The sequence below is a fragment of the Marmota flaviventris genome, chromosome 8, assembly GCF_047511675.1.
Source record: "Marmota flaviventris isolate mMarFla1 chromosome 8, mMarFla1.hap1, whole genome shotgun sequence".
In the NCBI taxonomy this organism is placed as follows: Eukaryota; Metazoa; Chordata; class Mammalia; order Rodentia; family Sciuridae; genus Marmota; species Marmota flaviventris.
In genome coordinates this window covers 84,019,282-84,045,520 of record NC_092505.1, presented here as the reverse complement: position 1 = coordinate 84,045,520, position 26,239 = coordinate 84,019,282, and the positions used below count along the sequence as shown (strand labels likewise).

Sequence of the window (26,239 nt, the reverse complement as noted above, 5' to 3'; positions counted from 1 at the left end):
GGGTGTGGTGGCGCATGTCTGTAATCCCAGAGATTCAGAGGCTGAGGCAGGAAGATTGCAAGTTCAAAAGCAGCCTCAGCAACTTAGTGAAGCCCTAAGCAACTTGGCAAGACACTGTCTCAAAATAAAAAAAATAAAGGGCTGGCAATGTGTTTCAGTGATAAAGGACTCCTGGGTTCAAGGCCTGGTATCAGAAAGAAAGAAAAGAAAAGAACAAGAGAATGAAAATGAAAAAGTAAAAAGGATCAGAAATAAAGTGGTTCAAATGGAAGCAAGACAAAAAAGAGTCAATAGACATATACTTGGGTTCCCTAAAAAACTAAAATAAAACAATGATACAGAAATAATAGTTAAAAATCCAATCCAAGAAAACTTTCCCCAAACAAAATCTACTCATACCTGATCTAGCAAGTATAAGGGTAAGTCAACCTGAATTGACCAACTCTGCTATGCGTCTAAGTAAAATTGTTAGGCCTATCCTGGGCACCTCCAGGTAAATGATGAAATAATTTACCAGAATAAGAAAATCAGGCATAGTGCTTCTCAAAGCAACATATAAATTATGGCAAGGATAGGACAACATTCCAAACAACACACAAAGTCTGAATCAAGAATTTTATATCCCAATAGATGAATTTGGCCTTCAAGTGTTGGGGTAATAGAAAAAGTTATAATATGCAGAAACCCCAGGAATTTTGTGCCTCTGAGCCCTTTTTGAAGAATCTAGTAGAAGCCAAACTGTTAGAGTCTGTAAACAAGTCTGGATGGCGCCTGGCAAAATGCCAGAGGGAGTGGTTTGTGAAGTAACACCAGCGAGCCATTAAGTGTGGAGATTTCTTATTGGTTGACTGATGTATCTAGTTTATGCTAATGAAGATAAGCTGTGTGGAATGTATAAATACCGCTCCTGTCCTACAATAAACGGCTCCCACTCCTGCTGTATCAATCTACACAAGTCGTTCGTCACCCCCCTGGTTATTTTGCTGCAGCCGGACTGCGGCACCAAACTTCATGCAACAGAGATAGCTTGAAGAAACATCAGCAACATTATCAATTTAATATAATGGCAGGTCTGATGCCAAATGTGACAGAAGAATAATAAACACAAATAATGTAAGTTAAAAGATTGGAGGGGAAAGTCCAGAGGAAGAGAAAAGAATAAGTTCATTGATTATTGCACAGGCAACAGGTGGAAGTCAAAGAATATTACTGAACCTGAAAAACCAGATAGTTAAAGTTAAATTTAAAAATAGAGATGAAGGGCATTTAAAAACGTTTAAATTCAAGGACAAAATTTTGAATCTCCTTAAACACCAAAAGAAGTTAAAGGTAAAAAAAAAAAAAAAGGAAAAAGTATATAGAAATGTAGTAATAATAACATATTTAGTAGTCATAAAAGAATGACAAAATTGAGGCCAAATGTATCTGTTATATCAATAAATATGCAAGGGTTTAACTCACTTGTTATAAGAAAAAGATTTTTAATTTAACTCACAAAGTAAGAACTACAATATATAATAGAAAGATCCAAAGAACAAGTAATTCAGAGGGCTGGGAATGTACCTCAGAGGTACAGTGCCTGCCTACCGTGTACAAGGGCCTGGGTTCAAACCCCAGCAAATAAAAACAATAGCAAGAGGTTTTAGTCTTGATATCAAATAAAATTTCAAACCATAAAGTATTAAACACAACAAAAACACTTTCAATGCTAATAACCACAATTTACAATGATAATATAACAGCTAGAATACCTATATATCAAATGACATAATCACCAACTTTTTAAGGCAAAACTATAAGAGGTACAAGGAGACATATAGAAGCATAGTTTAAATAGAAGATTTTAATATACCACTTTCAGTGAAAAACAGAGCAAACAGGTATCAGTAAGGTTGTAAAAGGCAACACAAGGAAGATCTAATGAATATATTATGCTTTACATCCTCATAATAAAAGATTCATCTTTATCTAAAATACACATGGAACCTTCACAGAAAATAATCACTTGAAAACACTTGAAGTTTAAAAGACTTCTATTAGACAACTCTTCAGCAAGACAAAGCAAAATCTTAGCATCTCTAAAATAGAATGATAACAAAAGCTCTAAATATCAGAATTTATGTAAGAGCAGATTTAAAGCAGCAAGCAGAGAAAAATTAAGCCTTAAACACATCAATAAAGAATGAAAACATGGGGCTGGGGATGTGGCTCAAGCGGTAGCGCGCTCGCCTGGCATGCGTGCGGCCCGGGTTCGATCCTCAGCACCACATACAAACAAAGATGTTGTGTCCGCTGAAAACTAAAAGATAAATATTAAAAATTCTCTCTCTCTAAGCAACTCAGCGAGACCCTGATTCTAAATAAAAACAGGGCTGGGGATATACCTCAGTGGTTGACTGCCCCTGAGTTCAATCCCAGGTACCACTTCCTCTGGAAAAAAAAAAAAAAGACTAAAAACAGAAATTAATAGAGAATAGAAAAATCAGTAGGTCTAATTAACAAATCATATTCCCATATCTTTAAATTTGCAAAACAACCTTCTAGATAACTTAATAAGGAAAAAGAGGATGGAGATTGAGAAAGGAGGATAAGAGAGAGAAGAGAGTAGGAGAGGGAGGAGAGGGACCAAAGCACTGGTATACAAAATAAGAAATGGCAAGGGGAACTGAAAAACAAGAAATTCAAAATTCCCAAGAAAGTCCTTTACAGACCTCTATGCAAATAAATTTGAAACTCTAGACATAAATAATTTCCTTTAAAAAAAGTACTGTTTATCAAAATGGACCTCATCAGAAATGTAATGCTTAAACAGTTTCAATTTAGAGGAACGTCATCAAAGCCCAGAAAGTTTCACAGGGGAATTCTACCTGATCACCAGGGACCACAAAAAATTATTTCAGATCTTTAAAAAAAATGAAAAAAAAATAACTTTAAGATACTATTTATGAAGCATATATGAGATTGACATCTAAACCTAATATGGCAGAAAAAATAGAATTGTTAGTTCAAGGACATAATGGTAGAGAGATCCTATTTATAATAGCAACAAAAGATATAATACTTAAAATTAAACTTAACAATAAATGTACAAAACTATGCCAGGAAAAATTTTACACACTCCTGGAAGATACAAAAGTGGATTTGAACAAACGGGAAGACATTTCTTCTTTTTTTTTTATTTTTTAATTTTTTATTGTGGGTTGTTCAAAACATTACAAATTTCTTGACATATCATATTCCACACTTTGATTCAAGTGGGTTATGAACTCCCACCTTCACCCCATACACAGATTGCAGAATGACATCAGTTACACATCCATTGATTTACAAATTGCCATACTAGTGTCTGTTGTGCTCCGCTGCCTTTCCCATCCTCCACCCTCCCCCCTCCCCACCTCTCCCCTCCCCTCCCCTCCTCTCTCTCTACCCCCTCCACTGTATAACCCTGAGGGTCTCCTTCCATTACCATGCAATTTCCCTTCTAGCTCCCTTTCCCTCTCACCTCTCATCCCTGTTAAATGTTAATCTTCTTCTCCTGCTCTTCGTCCCAACTCTGTTCTTAGTTACTCTCCTTATATCAAAGAAGACATTTGGCATTTGTTTTTTAGGGATTGGCTAGCTTCACTTAGCATAATCTGCTCTAATGCCATCCATTTCCCTGTAAATTCTATGATTTTGTCATTTTTTAATGCAGAGTAATACTCCATTGTGTATAAATGCCACATTTTTTTTATCCATTCGTCTATTGAAGGGCATCTAGGGTGGTTCCACAGTCTTGCTATTGTGAACTGTGCTGCTATGAACATCCATGTAGCAGTGTCCCTGTAGCATGCTCTTTTTAGGTCTTTAGGGAATAGACCAAGAAGGGGAATAGCTGGGTCAAATGGTGGCTCCATTCCCAGCTTTCCAAGAAATCTCCATACTGCTTTCCAAATTGGCTGCACCAATCTGCAGTCCCACCAGCAATGTACAAGTGTACCCTTTTCCCCACATCCTCGCCAGCACTTGTTGTTGTTTGACTTCCTAATGGCTGCCAATATTACTGGAGTGAGATGGTATCTTAGGGTGGTTTTGATTTGCATTTCTCTGACAGCTAGAGATGTTGAGCATTTTTTCATGTACTTGTTGATTGACTGTATGTCCTCCTCTGAGAAGTGTCTGTTCAGGTCCTTGGCCCATTTGTTGATTGGGTTGTTTGTTCTCTTATTGTCTAATTTTTTGAGTTCTTTGTATACTCTGGATATTAGGGCTCTATCTGAAGTGTGAGGAGTAAAGATTTGTTCCCAGGGTGTAGGCTCCCTATTTACCTCTCTTATTGTTTCTTTTGCTGAGAAAAAACTTTTTAGTTTGAGTAAGTCCCATTTGTTGATTCTAGTTATTAACTTTTGTGCTATGGGTGTCCTATTGAGGAATTTGGAGCCCGACCCCACCGAATGTAGATCGTAGCCAACTTTTTCTTCTATCAGACGGCGCGTCTCTGATTTGATATCAAGCTCCTTGATCCATTTTGAATTCACTTTTGTGCATGGCGAGAGAAAGGGATTCAGTTTCATTTTGTTGCATATGGATTTCCAGTTTTCCCAGCACCATTTGTTGAAGATGCTATCCTTCCTCCATTGCATGCTTTTAGCCCCTTTATCAAATATAAGATAGTTGTAGTTTTGTGGATTGGTTTCTGTGTCCTCTATTCTGTACCATTGGTCCACCCGCCTGTTTTGGTACCAGTACCATGCTGTTTTTGTTACTATTGCTCTGTAGTATAGTTTGAAGTCTGGTATCGCTATACCGCCTGATTCACACTTCCTGCTTAGCATTGTTTTTGCTATTCTGGGTCTTTTATTTTTCCATATGAATTTCATGATTGCTTTCTCTATTTCTACAAGAAATGCTGTTGGGATTTTGATTGGCATTGCATTAAACCTATAGAGAACTTTTGGTAATATCGCCATTTTGATGATGTTAGTTCTGCCTATCCATGAACAGGGTATATTTTTCCATCTTCTAAGATCTTCTTCTATTTCTCTCTTTAGGGTTCTGTAGTTTTCATTGTATAAGTCTTTCACCTCTTTTATTAGGTTGATTCCCAAGTATTTTATTTTTTTTGAAGATATTTTGAATGGCGTGGTTGTCCTCATTTCCATTTCAGAGGATTTGTCGCTGATATACAGGAATGCCTTTGATTTATGCGTGTTGATTTTATATCCTGCCACTTTGCTGAATTCATTTGTTAGCTCTAATAGTTTCTTTGTAGACCCTTTTGGGTCTGCTAGGTATAGAATCATATCATCTGCAAATAGTGATAATTTAAGTTCTTCTTTTCCTATTTTTATGCCTTTAATTTCTTTCGTCTGTCTAATTGCTCTGGCCAGTGTTTCGAGAACTATGTTGAACAGAAGAGGAGAGAGAGGGCATCCCTGTCTTGTTCCAGATTTTAGAGGGAATGCCTTCAGTTTTTCTCCATTCAGAATGATGCTAGCCTGAGGCTTAGCATAGATTGCTTTTACAATATTGAGGTATGTTCCTGTTATCCCTAGTTTTTCTAGAGTTTTGAACATAAAGGGATGCTGTACTTTGTCGAATGCTTTTTCCGCATCTATCGAGATGATCATATGGTTCTTATTTTTAAGTCTATTGATGTGGTGAATAACATTTATTGATTTCCATATATTGAACCAGCCTTGCATCCCAGGGATGAATCCTACTTGATCATGGTGTACAATTTTTTTGATATGTTTTTGTATCCGATTCGCCAGAATTTTATTGAGGATTTTTGCATCTAGGTTCATTAGAGATATTGGTCTGTAGTTTTCTTTCTTTGAAGTGTCTTTGTCTGGTTTAGGTATCAGGGTGATGTTGGCCTCATAGAATGAATTTGGAAGTTCTCCCTCCTTTTCTATTTCCTGAAGTAGCTTGAAAAGTATTGGTATTAGTTCTTCTTTAAAGGTTTTGTAAAATTCTGCTGTAAACCCATCCGGACCTGGGCTTTTCTTAGTTGGTAGTCTTTTATGGTTTCTTCTATTTCCTCAATTGATATTGGTCTATTTAGGTTTTCTATATCCTCCTGACTCAATCTGGGCAGATCATATGACTTCAGAAATTTATCTATGCCTTCACTATCTTCTAATTTATTGGAGTATAAGGATTCAAAATAGTTTTTGATTATCTTCTGTATTTCTGAAGTGTCTGTTGTGATATTGCCTTTTTCATCCCGTATGCTAGTAATTTGAGTTCTCTCTCTTCTTCTCTTCGCTAGCATGGCTAAGGGTCTGTCGATTTTGTTTATTTTTTCAAAGAACCAACTTTTAGTTTTGTCAATTTTTTCAATTGTTTCTTTTGTTTCGATTTCATTAATTTCAGCTCTGATTTTAATTATTTCTTGCCTTCTACTTCTTTTGCTGTTGTTTTGCTCTTCTTTTTCTAGGATTTTGAGATGAAGTATGAGATCATTTATTTGTTGGTTTTTTCTTTTTTTAAGGAATGAACTCCAAGCAATGAATTTTCCTCTTAGAACTGCTTTCAATGTGTCCCATAGATTCCGATATGTTGTGTCTGTGTTTTCATTTATCTCTAAGAATTTTTTAATTTCCTTCTTGATGTCTTCTATAACCCATTGATCATTCAGTAACCTATTGTTCATTCTCCAAGTGATGTATGCTTTTTCCTTCCTTCTTTTATCGTTGATTTTCAGTTTCATTCCATTATGATCAGATAAGATGCATGGTATTATCTCTACTCCTTTATATTGTCTAAGAGTTGCCCTGTGACATAATATATGATCTATTTTTGAGAAGGATCCATGTGCTGCTGAGAAAAAAGTGTAACTGCTTGATGTTGGGTGGTATACTCTATATATGTCAATTAGGTCTAGGTTATTAATAGTGTTATTGAGTTCTATAGTTTCCTTATTCAACTTTTGTTTGGAAGATCTGTCCAGTGGCGAGAGAGGTGTTTTGAAGTCTCCCATGATTATGGTATGGTGGTCTATTAGACTCTTGAACTTGAGAAGAGTTTGTTTGACGAACATAGCTGCACCATTGTTTGGGGCATAAATATTTATGATTGTTATGTCTTGTTGGTGTATGGTTCCCTTAAGCAGTATGTAGTGTACCTCTTTCTCTCTTTTGATTAACTTTGGCTTGAAATCTATTTTATTTGATATGAGTATGGACACTCCTGCTTGTTTCCGAAGTCCATATGAGTGATATGATTTTTCCCAACCTTTCACCTTCAGCCTATGTATGTCTTTTCCTATCAAATGCGTCTCCTGTAGGCAGCATATTGTTGGGTCTTGTTTTGTGATCCATTCTACTAGCCTGTGTCTCTTAATTGGTGAGTTTAAGCCATTAACATTTAGGGTTATTATTGAGATATGGGTTGTTCTTCCAGCCATATTTGTTTATTTTTGTTACTAAACATGGTTTGTTTTCCTCTTTGATTATTTCCGCCCCCCTTTACTGTCCTACCTCCCACTGTTTGTTTTCATTGTTATTTTCCATTTCCTCTTCCTGTAATGCTTTGGCGAGGATATTTTGAAGAGATGGTTTTCTAGCTGCGAATTCTTTAAACTTTTGTTTATCGTGGAAGGTTTTAATTTCATCCTCCATCCTGAAGCTTAATTTCGCTGGATACACAATTCTTGGTTGGAACCCATTTTCTTTCAGTGTTTGAAATATGTTATTCCAGGATCTTCTAACTTTCAGAGTCTGTGTTGAAAGATCAGCTGTTATCCTGATTGGCTTACCCCTAAATGTAATCTGCTTCCTTTCTCTTGTAGCTTTTAAAATTCTCTCCTTATTCTGTATGTTGGGCATCTTCATTATAATGTGTCTAGGTGTGGATCTCTTATGATTTTGCACATTCGGCGTCCTGTAGGCTTCTAGGATTTGGGATTCTGTCTCATTCTTCAAGTCTGGGAAGTTTTCTTGTATTATTTCATTGAATAGATTGCTCATTCCTTTGGTTTGGAGCTCTGTACCTTCCTGTATCCCAATGACTCTTAAGTTTGGTCTCTTAATGTTATCCCATATTTCTTGGATGTTCTGCTCATGGTTTCTTAACAGTCTTGCTGAGCTGTCTATGTTCTTTTCCAGTTGAAATACTTTGTCTTCATTGTCTGATGTTCTATCTTCTAAGTGTTCTACTCTGCTGGTAGTATTCTCCATTGAGTTTTTAAGTTGGTTTATTGCTTCCTGCATTTCTAGGATTTCTGATTGTTTGTTTTTTATAACCTCTATCTCCCTGTATAGTTGATCCTTTGCTTCCTGGATTTGTTTGCGTAATTCATTGTCGAAGTGATCTTTCATTGTCTGATTTTGCTGTTTAATGTCTTCCTTGATACTCCAGATCATCTGAAGCATGTATATCCTGAATTCTTTATCTGACATTCCATCTGCTGCAGCTGTTACCTCTTCTAAAGTTGTGTTGACCTGTATTGCTTGTGGTCCTTTCTTTCCTTGTCTTTTCATACTGCTTGCGTATCTTTCCTGCAGGTGCGGGCGGCGGCTCTGCTCTCTCCTTATTCCAATTGGGGTGTCGTGGCTACCACGCCGGCAGGTCTCTGGGCCTGTTCTGGGAGCTGGCGGCGGCTCTGTTCTGCCCCTACTCCAATTGGGGTGACGAGTGTACCACGCCGGCAAGCCACCGGGCCTGATCCGCCGGTCGGTTGCAGGTTTGCCTACCCTGCAGGCGCGGGCGGCGGCTCTACTCTGCCCCTACTCCAAATGGGGTGACGTGTCTGTCGTACCGGCAGGCCACTGGGCCTGTCCCGCTGGTCGGTCGCAGATCTGCCCACCTTTCGGGCACGGGTGGAGGCTCTGCTCTGCCCCTACTCCAATTGGGGTGTCGTGACTACCCCGCCTGCAGGACGCTGGGCCTGTTCCTGGCACGGGCGGCGACTCTGCTCTGCCACTACTCCAATTAGGGTGGTGTTTGTACCACGCCGGCAGGCTCCTGGGCCTGATCCGCCGGTCTGTTGTAGGTCTGCCTACCTTGGAGGCGCGGGCGGCGGATCTGCCCTGCCCCTCCTACCACGCCTGCGGACCCCTGGGCCTGATCTGCAGGTTGATCACTGGTCTGCTCACCCTGCGGGCACGGGTGGCGGTTCCGCTCCGCCCCCACTTCAATTGGGGTCACGTGACCACCACACCGGCAGGGCCTGATCCGGGCGTGGGAGAAGGATCTGCTCTGCCCCTACTCCAGTTGGGGAGACGTGTGTACCACACTGGCAGGCCACTGGGCCTGACCCGCCAGGCTGTCACAGGTCTGTTTACCTTGCAAGCGCAAACGGCGGCTCTGCCCTGCCCCTCCTACCACGCCCATGTACCACTGGGTCGCGGGTCTGCCCACCTTGTGGGTGCGGGTGGCGGCTCCGCTCCGCCCCCTCTCCAATTGGAGTATATATATATATATATATATATATATATATATATATATATACTTTTTTTAAAAAAAGAATGCCCTCAAGAAGAAAGTAATACACCACACAAATCCTATAGTAAGTAATACTGCAATGAACACACGTGCTACTTCTATAGATAAGGAAAAAAGAAGGGCTACTAGAAATGCCAGAGGAAAAGGCACCTAGGAAAGTCAGTCTGAATCTGAAATGAAATAAATTATGGCATGAGTTTGAGCAACTGATAAAGCCTAAGAAAAGAGACTCCATTTTACCTGAACATTGGTAGCATCCTCCATGAGTGACATAGGTTCAATGCCACTGAATTATCGCTCTCTCAAGAGGTACACACAATGTACATCATATAGTGTGTATAAATGCATTTTACTGATTTGGGTTATTCAGAATCAACTGATTAGCTGGGTGGGGTGGAGTACACCTATAATCTCAGCAATTTAGGAGGCTGAGGCAGCAGAATCACAAGTTCAAGGCCAGATTGGGCAACTTAGAGAAACTTTGAAATTTTAAAAGTTGTAAAAGGGCTGAAGGTATAGATTAGTGGTAGTGTGTTTGTCTAGCATACATAGGCTCTGGGTTCAATCTTCAGTACTGGGGCAAAAAAAGGAATTAATCTATGGTCAAAGAAAAATCCATCTGTAGAATAATGTAAATACATTATAAATCTTTGCAGTGAAAAGAAAATGCTATGTAAGAACTTGGAAAATGTGCATACAACAAAATGGAAACACACAGTTGAAAATCAGTAGATACTGTCTAAAGTAAATGGATCATGAAGAAGAGGTTTAAATTTTAATGGTAAAACTAATAATATAATTAACAAAAATCAGGGATAAGCGGGTAGGAGGAGAAAGAAAGCATCATATTTTAGAAAGCGCATTTTTCAATCTCAAGATATTGTGTAAAGTTGATGAATCAAGAAATACAGACATAATGCAAGTTAGCATCACAGAGAGAATCACCATCAGATCATCTGAAAGCTTCGTGATGCGGTGGAGTAGCACTGAGACTGGAACCAGAAAATCCAAGTCCTCATCTCAAACCTAAACTTCGTCCTTTAGCAGGTTGTGCATTACACGGGTCCCTCCTTCTTTCTGCCTATATCCACTTTTGTAGGTGATATTAAACTACATCAGTAGTTCTACAAATGTGATTCCCCAGACCAGCTACATCTCCTGGGAATGTGTTAGAAATACAAGTTATTTGGTCACACCCAAGACTTCCTGAATCAGAAACCCTGATATTTACTCTCTCATTTGGTACAGGAAAAGTCTGTTGACCTTTGATCTAGACTACTCTGACCAATAGCACCAAATGTACATCTTTACTAAATCAATATAATGTTTATCATTCCAGTGAAGTGTGTAAAGATAATTCAATCAGAAAGGTGCTTGTGGTAATGCACTGGCCCCTTTAATAAATGTGTGGACTATCTGCAACAACGGTACAAATATCTTCCTTCCCCATTATTCTTGGGACTCCATAATGATAATAAATAATAAATAGTAAAAACATATAATAACTAATAAATAAGTAAACAAGTACTGTAAGCTAATACACAGTAAAAGATCTAGTCTCTCTGGCTCACAGTCTTGGGACATTTTATTGACCATTCAGTAACTGTTATAGGGTATGGGCAGAGGTATCTACTCTCCATCCAAAACTTGATTTTTAAAAAAGCAACACTGCGCAGTTTTATAGCTAATAACTCACTTAATATCTTTCTCAGTTGCATCTCAATTCCTCAGACCACCTCATCATCATAACTGCTCACATCTCATACATAGGAGAGGAGGCTGATTGTTATGGAACATAGCTATTATGTTCATAACTGAAAACGCCACTAAGACCAAATCCCAGATACTCACGATTGTCAGCACCCACAAATTCAAGGAAAAGGTTGAGCTCTTAATTTCTAAAGAATCCTAAATGAAACATGTCAGAAAGGGGAAAATAGGTTTCTATCCCAATAGGACGGATGACTCAAAGGCAGGATGAGGTGAAGGTCTTCTAAACACAACCCCCTGCAAAATGAACAAAGAAAACTACCGTATGCACACAGGTTATTCTACTAGGAACAGTAGGTGAAGACCTCAAGCTCTTTCTGCTAGGACAGAAACTTAGCATATTACATTTGTTTCTGCCCTTTATACAATTTACTCAAATTCTCGGTTGCCAATGGCATTTATTCATTATAGACCCATGGGGTGCTCTCTAATTCAAGCCTCAGTCAGGTACTGAAGTCTGGCCTCTCAGGCATCCTTTCTGAGGCTGCTAAGCAAATATACCCACTTTGGGCTATGCAGAAGCCCAACAAGACGACCCTCTCTAGACCTCTATCCTTAGTTCTCTAATGAATCAGTCTCCCCTACTTTTCAGAGTATAGTTTCACAGCCTGTCCCAGGAAAAACATACTTTACCCTAGCCATTCAATCAAAGCAGCACTTTTGCCCATTAGTACTATTCAAAATGACTTAAAAACAGGGGCTTTTCCATGGTGTTCATTATGGTAAGAGGCCCAGACTGGACTCACTTCTCTGGTGAGAATGGTTTCTAAAGCTGAGAAGGTGTTATAATCCCATGCAGTCTTTCAATACAAAGGAGCAAGTCTTAGTATAACTCACAGGTCAAATAGCAGCACTGCTCTCCTAGCCTTTCCTAAAGAACAAATATTAGACCACATTCTAGGCCACCTGTCATAAAAGAGTGTGAGATTCATCCCAAAGACTATTCATTATACTTTATGTGGAGAAAACACATGAAGGAAAATTGTTCTAGCTTAAATAGGTCCTTGGACAGATTCATTATAGAAAAAGTCCTTGTGAAATAGCAAATGTTATGGTTTGGATCTTAAATGTCCCCCAGAGGCCCATGTGTCAGAGGCTCAGTCACTGGCCTGAGGCCTTATTGGGAGATGGTAGAATCTGCAGGAGCTGAGACCTAGTGGAAGGAAGTTAGGTCACAGGGGTTGTGCCCTGGAGGGAAAGATTGGAACCCTGGGCCTTTCCTCTTTCTTTCTCAGCTGTGAGGTGAAACCTCTTCTGTCTTCCATGTGCTCCCTGCCATGATGTACTGCCTTGCCACAAGCCCAAAGCTACATGTCAAGCAACTATGGACTGAAATCTCTGAAACAGTGAGCCAAAATAAAGCCTTCCTCCTTATAAATGGTTTACTTCTAGTATTTTGTCACAGCAATAGAAATTTGAAATGGCCAATAATAAAATTAACAATGTGAAGAAATATGACTCTTGTACTGTCTAACAAAAGTAATTGATCTAATTCCTAATAATGAACTTAGAACTGTGAATAAAACAAGGACACTGAATAGAGAAAGAGCAATAAAAACCCATACTTAAATTATACTAATGCTGATTTGGGGACAAACAAATGTGATTTAAAATAGTTACTATTGCTGTGGTTCAGAATGTGTTTCCAATTTTTTTAAACAACCTGGCTACAGAGGTAGCCCCAGGCTGCATGTTCTTAAGTGGCACTATCTTGCTTATTGGTGAGCTTTTAGTTACTGTAACAAAATACCTGAGATAACCAACTTATAAGAAGAAAGGTTCACTTTGGTTCACAGTTGTAGAGGTTCCCCACATGCTCCACTACCCCACCTTATCCAGAAGCTAAGTCTGATTCCAAGTTTTCTTCTCCACACATTTTGAATGCCTGTTCCATATCACCACAGCTTCTCCTCTCCAAGCTCAATGATCCTCACCCTGGCTGTGCAGGGGAATAGCCTAAATCCAAAAAGCATGATTTAATTGCTCTTAATTCTGGTCTGGGAATCGAGTTTTTTTAAAAAAAAACCCAGGTGATCCTAACATGCAGCCAAAGTTGAGAACCATTGTCCTAGGGTGACTTTGATAAGGGAGAGCCAGAAATATCAGCAAAATAAAACATGATGAAACCATCAAAACCCAAATGAGGCCTCAATTCCACTCACCCAAACATGGAAAGGCAACAGATGCAACTGCAGGACTCCTGCTAGAGCTTCTCTCCCTCCTCCACCACGTCCCTCTCACCAGTACCCACCTTTCCTGTCACCCCTTTCAAGCCAGTCTTCTGGCCACCACCTTCCATACTGCACCTATCCCCATGCAGAAGCCCCTAGTTGTCCTCCCTGCCTCTTTGTCCTTGCTCCCTCTGGCCCATTCTGAACATCACCACCAAATCAATCTGCTCATGGCTCCCTTCCTGGACCCTCCAAAGGCCTTTTCTTGCTCCTGTGCCTCAGTTTCTCAACTCGGTGGTAAAGGCCTTGCCCAATCTGTTCCCGGCTGTCTTCTTGGCTCTAGTGTCTCACTCCTATGTAAGAAGGAGCCTCATCACTCTGTTCCAGTCAACTTTGGTAGGCTGTAAATCCCCCCCATAATGCTCTTCAAACTTCAAAATCCAAGGGAGACAGAAATACAAGGTAAGTCACTTGTCCCAGATTACAGTTAGTAAGCAGTAGGATTTGGATTTCTTCCCCTCGCCCACTGGGGTTGAACCCAGGGGAGACTTAACCCTGAGCTATATATCCCCAGCCCTCTTAAGACAGTGTCTCACCAAGTTGTGGAGGCTGGCTTTAAACTTACAATCCTCCTGTCTCAGCCTCCTGCTCACTGAGATTACAGGAGTGCACCACATGCCCAGCTAGGATCTGGGTTTCAGTCCAGGTTTGGTCTGTATCCAAGCCTTTTAGACCCATGCTCTTCTTGGAATGTTGCCCTCTGTATCTACCTGTGGAGACCATTCCATCCTTCAAGGCCATTTAATTCCTGAAGTTTTCACTGTTTAGTCTAAAGAGACTTTTTCTGTCTTCTGAATTTCTATCTTAAGAGATTTTTTTCTGTCTTCTGAGTTTCTATACTACCTTAATTACAATTTTACAAAACATCATGACTACAAGGTTATGTGATGAGTTTCCTAAGGCTGAAGGCATTGTCTCATGGTCTTTTGGGTTTTTATAAAACCACGCATAGCTCTCCACACCCTGGGCACGCAGTAGAGACCTGGTGAAGCCTTTCCACATTCACCACGCCAGCTACAGTGGGAGATCCTTGCTAACTTCAGGCACAGAGACCTTGTCCCTGCCCTGAGCACTTTGCCACTTTCCTATTCTATTGTATCCACTTTCCTGTTCAATACCATGAGTCCTCCCTCTGCCAACTGCCTATAAAATATTTTGCAACCTGGGACGGGCTCTGCCACCTGGTAACTAGGCAACCACCAGGAAGATGCAAATCATGATAAATAGGAGTCATAAAACCAAGGAGAGCCGTTTCATTCTCTGGAGCCCAAACCATAAAATGGAAATCAACCTTTGAGTCAAATTCTCCTTTCAGGCCTTCTTCCCTATGTCTCTGCTTTATATTGAAAGGAACAAGAGGTGGGGCCACAAGCAGGAGTGAGCAAAAGCCAGGAAAGGGACAGGGGCAAAACTGGTCTGATGGCTACTCTTTCAAGAGACAACATTCTAGGAAATAATAGTCCTCGTTTACAAGAAATTATACAAGGAGCACAAAGCAGAAAAAAGAAATGAGGCCAAAACAGAGCCCCTTACTCGGTCACCTCTTCTACCTCTGCAAGGAGGCAGTTACAACCCTCCTGCTTCTGTCTACCTGGGCTCAGGTGGCACTAACATGTTGTCCTCGGCATGATTTGCAAAAGGTGGCAAGTACAAGATGAATTTTACCCATTCAGTTTAGCACTGGATACACCTAGGGAATTAGGAAAATCGGAGGGTGAGTCTAAAACAAACAGGAGAGTGGGGAGCCCTTTCACCCAGTGCCCACATCGCTGGCCACTCTCATTCTTACTGCTCACATCAAAGGAGAAGTTGCTAAAAGGATGAGTCATTGTCCTGAAATGTAACTGGGTCCAAGAGGAAGTCCAAGTTTAATTCCCTAAATCCCTGGGAGGTGAAGGCAGGAGTGAGGAGTCAGGGTGCCCCCTTTGACCATACAGTCAACACCTTCTTTTTTTTCCTCTCCTTTTAAAAATTTGTTCTAATTAGTTATACATGACAGCAAAATGCATTTTGATTCATTGTACACAAATGGAGTGCAACTTTTTATTTCTCTGTACAGGATGTGGAGTTGCACCATATGTACAGACTTATATGTACCTAGATATCTCATTCTACCATCTTTCCTACTCCAATCCCCTTTGCCCAATCTAAGTTCCTCCATTCTCCCCCTCACACACACCCTTTATGGATCAGCATCCACTTACAAGGGAGAACATTTGGCCTTTGATTTTTTAGAACTGGCTTACTTTGCTTAGCATGATATGCAAATGCCATAATTTCATTCTCTTTTAAAGCTGATATATATATATATATATATATATATATATATATATATATATATATATATATATATATATCAAGTTTCTTTATCTATTCATCAGTTGAAGGTTGAAGGGCTTCTAGGTTACTTCCACAGTTTAGCTTTTGTGAATTGAGCTGCTATGAAACATCCAACGCCTTCTGTTTGGAATGAGTCATTGTCAAAGCTGCAAATCCCACCAAAACTACTCCAGAAGCTATCATGTGTCAGACACTGTGCGAGGGCTGGAGATCAAACATGAAAACAGAGCAAAAAAGGCACTTATCCCACTCTTGAGAAGTTTACAGTCTCATGGGAGATGTAGAAATAATTTCCACTGACTACGGTGTTCTACAGGCAGAAACTCAGATTCTGTGGAAGTCAAGATAAAAGAGTCTATGAGAGCAGAAATGGATCAGAAGAGACATGCTCTGAAGAGATGAGGTCAGAGCTGAGGGCCATGAATGTGGAGGAGTCAGGCTGTTGGGGGAGGGAGAGGGAGAGGGAGAGGGAGAGGGAGGTGGTTCCTCACTGTGAACCACGGTGAGTGAAGCCCAGAGGCTATGTGTGACACCTTCTCTTCAAGCAACAAAGGATGTCCTCAAACACTCTTGTGTCTGCATTAATTCAGGGTAAAGGATGAAATGGTGAAATTCAATTTAAGTGTTGAACTTTGAAGAAGTATATTAAAAATAAATCCATCACCACCTCTGAAGAAGAAAGATGGATAAAAGAGAACAAAGAAAAAGCCATTTGAGAGTGGGTTTCATTAAATCAATCAACATTGTACTCTCCATGGTGGGATCAGACTCCAGATGGCCCTCCAGTTACAAAGCTGGTGTTTACCCCTAAATCATATAAGGCAGATGGGAAGCCAGCGCAAGAGCACATACATGTCTGTTGTGTAAATTCTTAACAACCCTCATTAAGTAAGGGATGATGTCACAGCAATAAATCCCAGGAGGGCAGGGCCTTTCCTGGCCAGGCCTGCCATGCAGGACAGGGCACCCAACGCTGTCCAGAGTCAGGTCTTGGACCTCATTCCCAGCTGCGCCTCTGTGAAATGCAGCGATCAATATGAGCTCCCTCCCAACCCTCTTCCTTAAAGACTTGGGTACATGTGAGACCTGGGTAGGAGGAGGCAGAAGTAGCAGATGCCAGAAAACATTTCTGTCATGAACTGAGAGCAGTTTTTATCACTGTCTTTTTTGTTTCCTTGCTCTATGACTTAGTTTCTCCATCAGACAATGACAATGATCAATTCTGCCCTAATGCTCTTATTTAGGAAAGAAAAATTAAATAGCTCCTTGACATGGTTTGCGCTCCTTCAGCAATGATCATGTGTCCCGGCAATGTGATCCAGAAAGCTAGAATAACCCTTGGCTGGAGCAGAGGGCCTGAATCCACCCAGGGAGCATGGGCGGATTCATCAGTTTTTCATTCATTCAACAGTGGTTTTTAAGGACTTCCCACAGGCAGCACAATCAACACTAATACCTGTTCACCTTTCTTTTTCTTTCTTTCTTTTCTTTTCTCTCTTTTTTTTTCTTTTTCTTTTTTTTTTTTTTTTTTGTGCCAGGGATTGAACCCAGGAACACTTAACCTCTGATCCACATCCCCAGCCCTTTTTATAATTTAATTTAGAGATAGGGTCTTTCTAAGGTGCTTAGGGCCTCGATAAATTGCTGAGGCTGGCTTTGAACTGTGATCCTCCTGCCTCAGCCTCCCAAGCCACTGGGATTACACACATGCACCACTGTGCCCCGCTTGCCAATATTTTCTAATTTCTTTCCACATCTGTTGTTCCTAATTAATGGGCCAGAGATACTGGCCTAGTTACATGCCAATGCAAACTGTGCTGGTGGAAGGCTCCACCTCAATCCAGGCCTGCCACATGGCAAATGTGGAGCAAGGCCCATGACTGAGAAAGTAGCTTACCTGGGGATGCTAGTCAGGTAGGTCATGACATTCAGGAAGTCCTCCTCTGGGATGTGTTTAAACCCCACAAACTCTGGAAAAGTGATGATGGGGGCACCATCCTTCCCTCGGCCCCCTGCAACAAAAATGAGTGGTCAAGATTTTAGCAAAATATGTTCATGTCACTCCTCTGCAGGTCAGAGACATCATATCAAATCCAGAGAGATAATGTTGGCCTCCTCGTTTCTACCTATGTTATCTCAGACTGGAATTTGAAAGAAATTAACACTGAACTATTTTTGGGGGGGTGGTTCAGGAATTGAACCCAGGGTTACTTAGCCACTGAACCATATCCCCAGCCCTTTTTTATATTTTACTTTGAGACAGAATCTTTTTTTTTTTTTTAATTTTTTATTGTTGGCTGTTCAAAACATTACATAGTTCTTGATATATCATATTTCACAATTTGATTCAAGTGGGTTATGAGCTCCCATTTTTACCCCATATACAGATTGCAGAATCACATCAGTTACACATCCATTGATTTACATATTGCCATACTAGTGTCTGTTGTATTCTGCTGTCTTTCCTATCCTCTACTATCCCCCCTCCCCTCCCCTCCCCTCCCCTCCCCTCCCCTCTTCTCTCTCTGCCCCCTTTACTGACATTCGTTTGTCCCCCTTGTATTATTTTTCCCCTTCCCCTCACTTCCTCTTGTATGTACTTTTGTATAACTCTGAGGGTCTCCTTCCATTTCCATGCATTTTCCCTTCTCTCTCCCTTTCCCTCCCACCTCTCATCCCTGTTTAATGTTAATCTTCTTCTCATGCTCTTCGACCCTACTCTGTTCTTAGTTACTCTCCTTATATCAAAGAAGACATTTGACATTTGTTTTTTAGGGATTGGCTAGCTTCACTTAGCATAATCTGCTCTAATGCCATCCATTTCCCTGTAAATTCTATGATTTTGTCATTTTTTAATGCAGAGTAATACTCCATTGTGTATAAATGCCACATTTTTTTTATCCATTCATCCATTGAAGGGCATCTAGGTTGGTTCCACAGTCTAGCTATTGTGAATTGTGCTGCTATGAACATCGATGTAGCAGTGTCCCTGTAGCATGCTCTTTTTAGGTCTTTAGGGAATAGACCGAGAAGGGGAATAGCTGGGTCAAATGGTGGCTCCATTCCCAGCTTTCCAAGAAATCTCCATACTGCTTTCCAAATTGGCTGCACCAATTTGCAGTCCCACCAGCAATGTACAAGTGTACCCTTTTCCCCACATCCTCGCCAGCACTTGTTGTTGTTTGACTTCATAATGGCTGCCAATCTAACTGGAGTGAGATGGTATCTTAGGGTGGTTTTGATTTGCATTTCTCTGACTGCTAGAGATGGTGAGCATTTTTTCATGTACTTGTTGATTGACTGTATGTCTTCCTCTGAGAAGTGTCTGTTCAGGTCCTTGGCCCATTTGTTGATTGGGTTGTTTGTTCTCTTATTGTCTAATTTTTTGAGCTCTTTGTATACTCTGGATATTAGGGCTCTATCTGAAGTGTGAGGAGTAAAGATTTGTTCCCAGGATGTAGGCTCTCTATTTACCTCTCTTATTGTATCTTTTGCTGAGAAAAAACTTTTTAGTTTGAGTAAGTCCCATTTGTTGATTCTAGTTATTAACTTTTGTGCTATGGGTGTCCTATTGAGGAATTTGGAGCCCGACCCCACCGACTGTAGATCGTAGCCAACTTTTTCTTCTATCAGACGGCGCGTCTCTGATTTGATATCAAGCTCCTTGATCCATTTTGAATTAACTTTTGTGCATGGCGAGAGAAAGGGATTCAGTTTCATTTTGTTGCATATGGATTTCCAGTTTTCCCAGCACCATTTGTTGAAGATGCTATCCTTCCTCCATTGCATGCTTTTAGACCCTTTATCAAATATAAGATAGTTGTAGTTTTGTGGATTGGTTTCTTTGTCCTCTATTCTGTACCATTGGTCCACCCGCCTGTTTTGGTACCAGTACCATGCTGTTTTTGTTACTATTGCTCTGTAATATAGTTTGAAGTCTGGTATCGCTATACCGCCTGATTCACACTTCCTGCTTAGCATTGTTTTTGCTATTCTGGGTCTTTTATTTTTCCATATGAATTTCATGATTGCTTTCTCTATTTCTACAAGAAATGCTGTTGGGATTTTGATTGGCATTGCATTAAACCTATAGAGAACTTTTGGTAATATCGCCATTTTGATGATGTTAGTTCTGCCTATCCATGAACAGGGTATATTTTTCCATCTTCTAAGATCTTCTTCTATTTCTCTCTTTAGGGTTCTGTAGTTTTCATTGTATAAGTCTTTCACCTCTTTTGTTAGGTTGATTCCCAAGTATTTTATTTTTTTTGAAGATATTGTGAATGGAGTGGTTGTCCTCATTTCCATTTCAGAGGATTTGTCGCTGATATACAGGAATGCCTTTGATTTATGCGTGTTGATTTTATATCCTGCCACTTTGCTGAATTCATTTATTAGCTCTAATAGTTTCTTTGTAGACCCTTTTGGGTCTGCTAGGTATAGAATCATGTCATCTGCAAATAGTGATAATTTAAGTTCTTCTTTTCCTATTTTGATGCCTTTAATTTCTTTCGTCTGTCTAATTGCTCTGGCCAGTGTTTCGAGAACTATGTTGAACAGAAGTGGTGAGAGAGGGCATCCCTGTCTTGTTCCAGATTTTAGAGGGAATGCCTTCAATTTTTCTCCATTCAGAATGATGCTAGCCTGAGGCTTAGCATAGATTGCTTTTACAATATTGAGGTATGTTCCTGTTATCCCTAGTTTTTCTAGAGTTTTGAACATAAAGGGATGCTGTACTTTGTCGAATGCTTTTTCCGCATCTATCGAGATGATCATATGGTTCTTATTTTTAAGTCTATTGATGTGGTGAATAACATTTATTGATTTCCTTATATTGAACCAGCCTTGCATCCCAGGGATGAATCCTACTTGATCATGGTGCACAATTTTTTTGATGTGCCTTTGTATCCGAGTGGCCAGAATTTTATTGAGGATTTTTGCATCTAGGTTCATTAGAGATATTGGTCTGTAGTTTTCTTTCTTTGAAGTGTCTTTGTCTGGTTTAGGTATCAGGGTGATGTTGGCCTCGTAGAATGAATTTGGAAGTTCTCCCTCTTTTTCTATTTCCCGAAGTAGCTTGAAAAGTATTGGTATTAGTTCCTCTTTAAAGGTTTTGTAAAACTCTGCTGTATACCCATCCGGTCCTGGGCTTTTCTTAGTTGGTAGTCTTTTGATGGTTTCTTCTATTTCCTCAATTGATATTGGTCTGTTTAGGTTGTCTATATCCTCCTGACTCAATCTGGGCAGATCATATGACTTAAGAAATTTATCTATGCCTTCACTATCTTCTAATTTATTGGAGTATAAGGATTCAAAATAATTTTTGATTATCTTCTGTATTTCTGAAGTGTCTGTTGTGATATTGCCTCTTTCATCCCGTATGTTAGTGATTTGAGTTCTCTCTCTTCTTCTCTTCGCTAGCATGGCTAAGGGTCTGTCGATTTTGTTTATTTTTTCAAAGAACCAACTTTTAGTTTTGTCAATTTTTTCCATTGTTTCTTTTGTTTCGATTTCATTGATTTCAGCTCTGATTTTAATTATTTCTTGCCTTCTACTTCTTTTGCTGTTGTTTTGCTCTTCTTTTTCTAGGATTTTGAGATGAAGTATGAGATCATTTATTTGTTGGTTTTTTCTTTTTTTAAGGAATGAACTCCAAGCAATGAATTTTCCTCTTAGAACTGCTTTCAATGTGTCCCATAGATTCCGATATGTTGTGTCAGTGTTTTCATTAATCTCTAAGAATTTTTTAATTTCCTCCTTGATGTCTTCTATAACCCATTGATCATTCAGTAACCTATTGTTCATTCTCCAAGTGATATATTCTTTTTCCTTCCTTCTTTTATCGTTGATTTTCAGTTCCATTCCATTATGATCAGATAGGATGCATGGTATTATCTCTACTCCTTTGTATTGTCTAAGAGTTTCCCTATGACATAATATATGATCTATTTTTGAGAAGGATCCATGTGCTGCTGAGAAAAAAGTGTAACTGTTTGATGTTGGGTGGTATATTCTATATATGTCAATTAAGTCTAGGTTATTAATTGTGTTATTGAGTTCTATAGTTTCCTTATTCAACTTTTGTTTGGAAGATCTGTCCAGTGGTGAGAGAGGTGTGTTGAAGTCTCCCATGATTATTGTATGGTGGTCTATTAGACTCTTGAACTTGAGAAGAGTTTGTTTGATGAACATAGCTGCACCATTGTTTGGGGCATATATATTTATGATTGTTATGTCTTGTTGGTGTATGGTTCCCTTGAGCAGTATGTAGTGTCCCTCTTTATCCCTTTTGATTAACTTTGGCTTAAAATCTATTTTATTTGATATGAGTATGGATACTCCTGCTTGTTTCCGAAGTCCATATGAGTGATATGATTTTTCCCAACCTTTCACCTTCAGCCTATGTATGTCTTTTCCTATCAAATGCGTCTCCTGTAGGCAGCATATTGTTGGGTCTTGTTTTGTGATCCATTCTACTAGCCTGTGTCTCTTGATTGGTGAGTTTAAGCCATTAACATTTAGGGTTATTATTGAGATATGGGTTGTTCTTCCAGCCATATTTGTTTATTTATGTTACTAAACATGGTTTGTTTTCCACTTTGATTATTTTCCCCCCTTTAGTGTCCTACCTCCCACTGTTGGTTTTCATTGTTATTTTCCATTTCCTCTTCCTGTAATGTTTTGCCAAGGATGTTTTGAAGAGATGGTTTTCTAGCTGCAAATTCTTTTAACTTTTGTTTATCGTGGAAGGTTTTAATTTCATCTTCCATCCTGAAGCTTAATTTCGCTGGAAACACAATTCTTGGTTGGAACCCATTTTCTTTCAGTGTTTGAAATATGTTATTCCAGGATCTTCTAGCTTTCAGAGTCTGTGTTGAAAGATCAGCTGTTATCCTGATTGGCTTACCCCTAAATGTGATCTGCTTCCTTTCTCTTGTAGCTTTTAAAATTCTCTCCTTATTCTGTATGTTGGGCATCTTTATTATAATGTGTCTAGGTGTGGGTCTCTTATGATTTTGCACATTCGGCGTCCTGTAGGCTTCTAGGATTTGGGGTTCTGTCTCATTCTTCAAGTCTGGGAAGTTTTCTCGAATTATTTCATTGAATAGATTGCTCATTCCTTTGGTTTGAAACTCTGTTCCTTCCTGTATCCCAATGACTCTTAAATTTGGTCTCTTGATGTTATCCCATATTTCTTGGATGTTCTGCTCATGGTTTCTTAACAGTCTTGCTGAGCTGTTTATGTTCTTTTCAAGTTGAAATACTTTATCTTCATTGTCTGATGTTCTGTCTTCTAAGTGTTCTACTCTGCTGGTAGTATTCTCAATTGAGTTTTTAAGTTGGCTTATTGCTTCCTGCATTTCTAGGATTTCTGTTTGTTTGTTTTTTATAACCTCTATTTCCCTGTATAGTTGATCTTTTGCTTCTTGGATTTGTTTATGTAATTCATTGTTGAAGTGATCTTTCATTGTCTGATTTTGCTGTCTGATGTCTTCCTTGAGACTCCAGATCATCTGAAGCATGTATATCCTGAATTCTTTATCTGACATTCCATCAGCTGCAGCTATTACCTCTTCTAAAGTTGAGTTGACCTGCAATGCTTGTGGTCCTTTCTTTCCTTGTCTCTTCATACTGTTCGCGTTCCTTTCTTCTTGGTGAAACTGTTGTGCTATTGACTTTTCCCCCTATATATTTATATTGGTCTTGTATAGTTGCAAAGTCTCCCTCGCAGGCGCGGGCGGCGGCTCTGCCCCTCCGCCAATTGGGGCAATGTGCCTACCACGCCGGCAGGCCGCTGGGCCTGCTCTGCCAGTCGGTAGCAGGTCCGCCGTCCTTGCAGGCGCGGGCGGCGGCTCTGTCCCTCTGCGGGCCGCTAGGCTTGTTCTGTCGGTGGTCGCAGTTCTGCCTACTTTGCAGGCGCAGGCAGCGGCACTGCCCCTCTGCAGGCCTCTGGGGCTGTACTGCCAGTGGGTCGCAGGTCCGCCTACTTTGCAGGCGTGGGGGGGGGGGCGGCTCTACCCTTCCTCAGGCCACTGGGCCTGTTCTGTCTCTCGGTTGCAGGTCTGACCTGTTCTGATGGTGGTCTCAGTTCCGACTACCTTGCAGGCACGGGGGGGCGGGGGCGGCTCTGCCTCTCAGCAGGCCGCTGCTCCTCTTCTGCCGGTGGGTCGCAGGCCCGCCTACCTTGCAGGAGTGATTGGAAGCTCTGTCCCGCCGCGGGCCACTGGGCCTTTTCTGTCGGTGGTCACCCTTCCCCTACCTGGCAGGCGAGGGGGGTGGGGGGCGGCTCTGCCCCTCAGCAGGCCGCTGGGCCTGCTCTGTGTTTGGTCCCAGTTCCCTCTACTATGCCGGCGCAGGGGGAGGGGGCGGCTCAGCCTCTCAGCAGGCGGCTGCACCTCTTCTGCCGGTGGGTCGCAGGCCCGCCTACCTTGCAGGAGTGATTGGAAGCTCTGTCCCGCCGCGGGCCACTGGGCCTTTTCTGTCGGTGGTCACCCTTCCCCTACCTGGCAGGCGAGGGGGGTGGGGGGCGGCTCTGACCCTCAGCAGGCCGCTGGGCCTGCTCTGAGACAGAATCTTGCTGAGTTGCTTAGGGCCTCGATAAGTTGCTGAAGCTGGCTTTGAACTTGCAATCCTCTTGCCTCAGCCTCTCAAGCTGCTGGGATTATAGGTGTGCACCACCAGGCCTGGCAACACTGAACTATTTCAAGTAGGTCTCTCTTCCCCTTTGTGCTTGTTCATCAGCACCATAAGAATTCAACTTTGAATCCTTTGAAGATACTATATGTAGAAAAGGTAATATTGACGATGTAGAACAGGGAATAATGCCAACACAAATATATCACATTGCTCTTCATTTTTATAGTCAGTAAATATCAAAGGTAATATTGCTTGTTGGTTAATAGAATTCTAAAATCAGACAGCCTAGCTTAAATCCTACTTTGCCACTTAATTACTATATGATTTTGAACAAGACACATACATACATTGCTCTCTATGGATACTTGTTCCATGTATACACTTCCTATATACATCCCAAATATATTGTTCCTGTTATATGTATTTAGGAAGCTTTTGATATAGGTCCAAGTATTAAGTGTAAACACAAATGAAAAGTGCCTTAGCAGAGTGCTTATTACACATTAGTGCTCAATGAATGGTGACTTCTTGGAACTCTTATTATCATCATCATTATTAGTATAAGGAGGCAATAAGCATCCGTGCTTGAAGAACTTATAAATAAGGATATAAGACATCCCTATGAGAACAAAATTATAGAAATTGACATCTAATTCAGCAGTGCAGACCCTACCAGGTTAAACTAAATAGATTGTATTCCTGATTTCCTTGCAGCTACATGCAGCCACATGACCAGGTTCTAGCCTCATAGTTCCCAAACTGTGTGGCACGCACCTCGGAAACCATAATGAACTCACAGGAACACTGTGAATACAGAAGAGGGAAAGCCAGAGAAGCAGAGACCATGTTCTGCCAACACAATTCTAAGGAGAGTAGGGTGGAGCCCCCACCATGAGCATCCAAGCCACATGGCCAACCTCATTGATGGCACCCAGGTACCATCATCCAGCCCACTCTCCTGCAGTCTCTCTTGCCTGCTTAGAACCTTCTACTTATAATCTGACTTCCCAGGTAAATGTGTGTGAAGAGGAGTGTGCTGCCCGGCAAAGCATAAGTCAGCAGTGTGATTTTTCTACCTGAGTCTCTTGTAGGTGTTATGGATGTGGCTCTCAGAAACTAGTCACTAGGGATGGAGGTCACTTTGACATAATTGTCATCCAAGGAAGGCACCTTGACATCCTGTGAGATTTGTCTGGCATCCTTTTCCAGGAGGTACCTCTTCATTATTCCTATATGTTTATTTAAACCTCCCAAAGCAAAGCCTGGGATTACATGTTTGTAGAGGCTTCACAAAGACACTGAACTATCTCACTACACTGACAGAATAGGATGTCATCAGCTTTTACTTAACTATTCTTCCTATTGGCAGTTTCACAACTAAGGAAGTTTCAGAGGCATAAGAGTTTAAGAGCATTTGTATCTCTACTATGGCTAAATGTAGGTGCACTTAATACTGCACTAAACCAAACAAAATAAAATATTTATTAGGATGTGATTCGATTATGCTATTTAATTTTTCTTTCTTTTCTTTTCTTTTTTTTACGTGCTGAGGTAGAACCCAGGGCCTCACAAATACCAGGCAAGTGCTCTGCTACTGAGCTGCATCCATAGCTCTTTCATAGTTTCTAAACCTTTTATAATTTGGCTGAAATAAAGCTTTTTCTACCTAAATGGTGAAAGGTAGGTGGAGTTTTCTTCTTCTGAACACCAGAGAAGCCCCTGATTAATTGTGAACACCTACCTGCTGTTGAACACTCATTTGAAGAGGCTCTCGCACCCAGGAAACAAAATCAAGCCTACACAGAAGCCCTGACCACCAAACGAGGCATTTA

At 40.6% G+C, this 26,239-nt stretch overlaps 1 protein-coding gene across 4 annotated transcripts in view; it reads right to left on the bottom strand.

Annotated features, from left to right (window-relative positions):
- The window catches only part of Mcf2l2 (MCF.2 cell line derived transforming sequence-like 2), a 279,778-nt gene that overhangs the window by 205,900 nt on the left and 47,639 nt on the right, over window positions 1-26,239 (bottom strand). For all 4 annotated transcript variants that reach the window (XM_071615435.1, XM_071615436.1, XM_027942238.3 and 1 more), the window contains one exon: window positions 17,668-17,782. In XM_071615435.1, coding sequence (XP_071471536.1) covers window positions 17,668-17,782 — 115 coding nt within the window. The remainder of the gene's footprint in view (window positions 1-17,667; window positions 17,783-26,239) is intronic.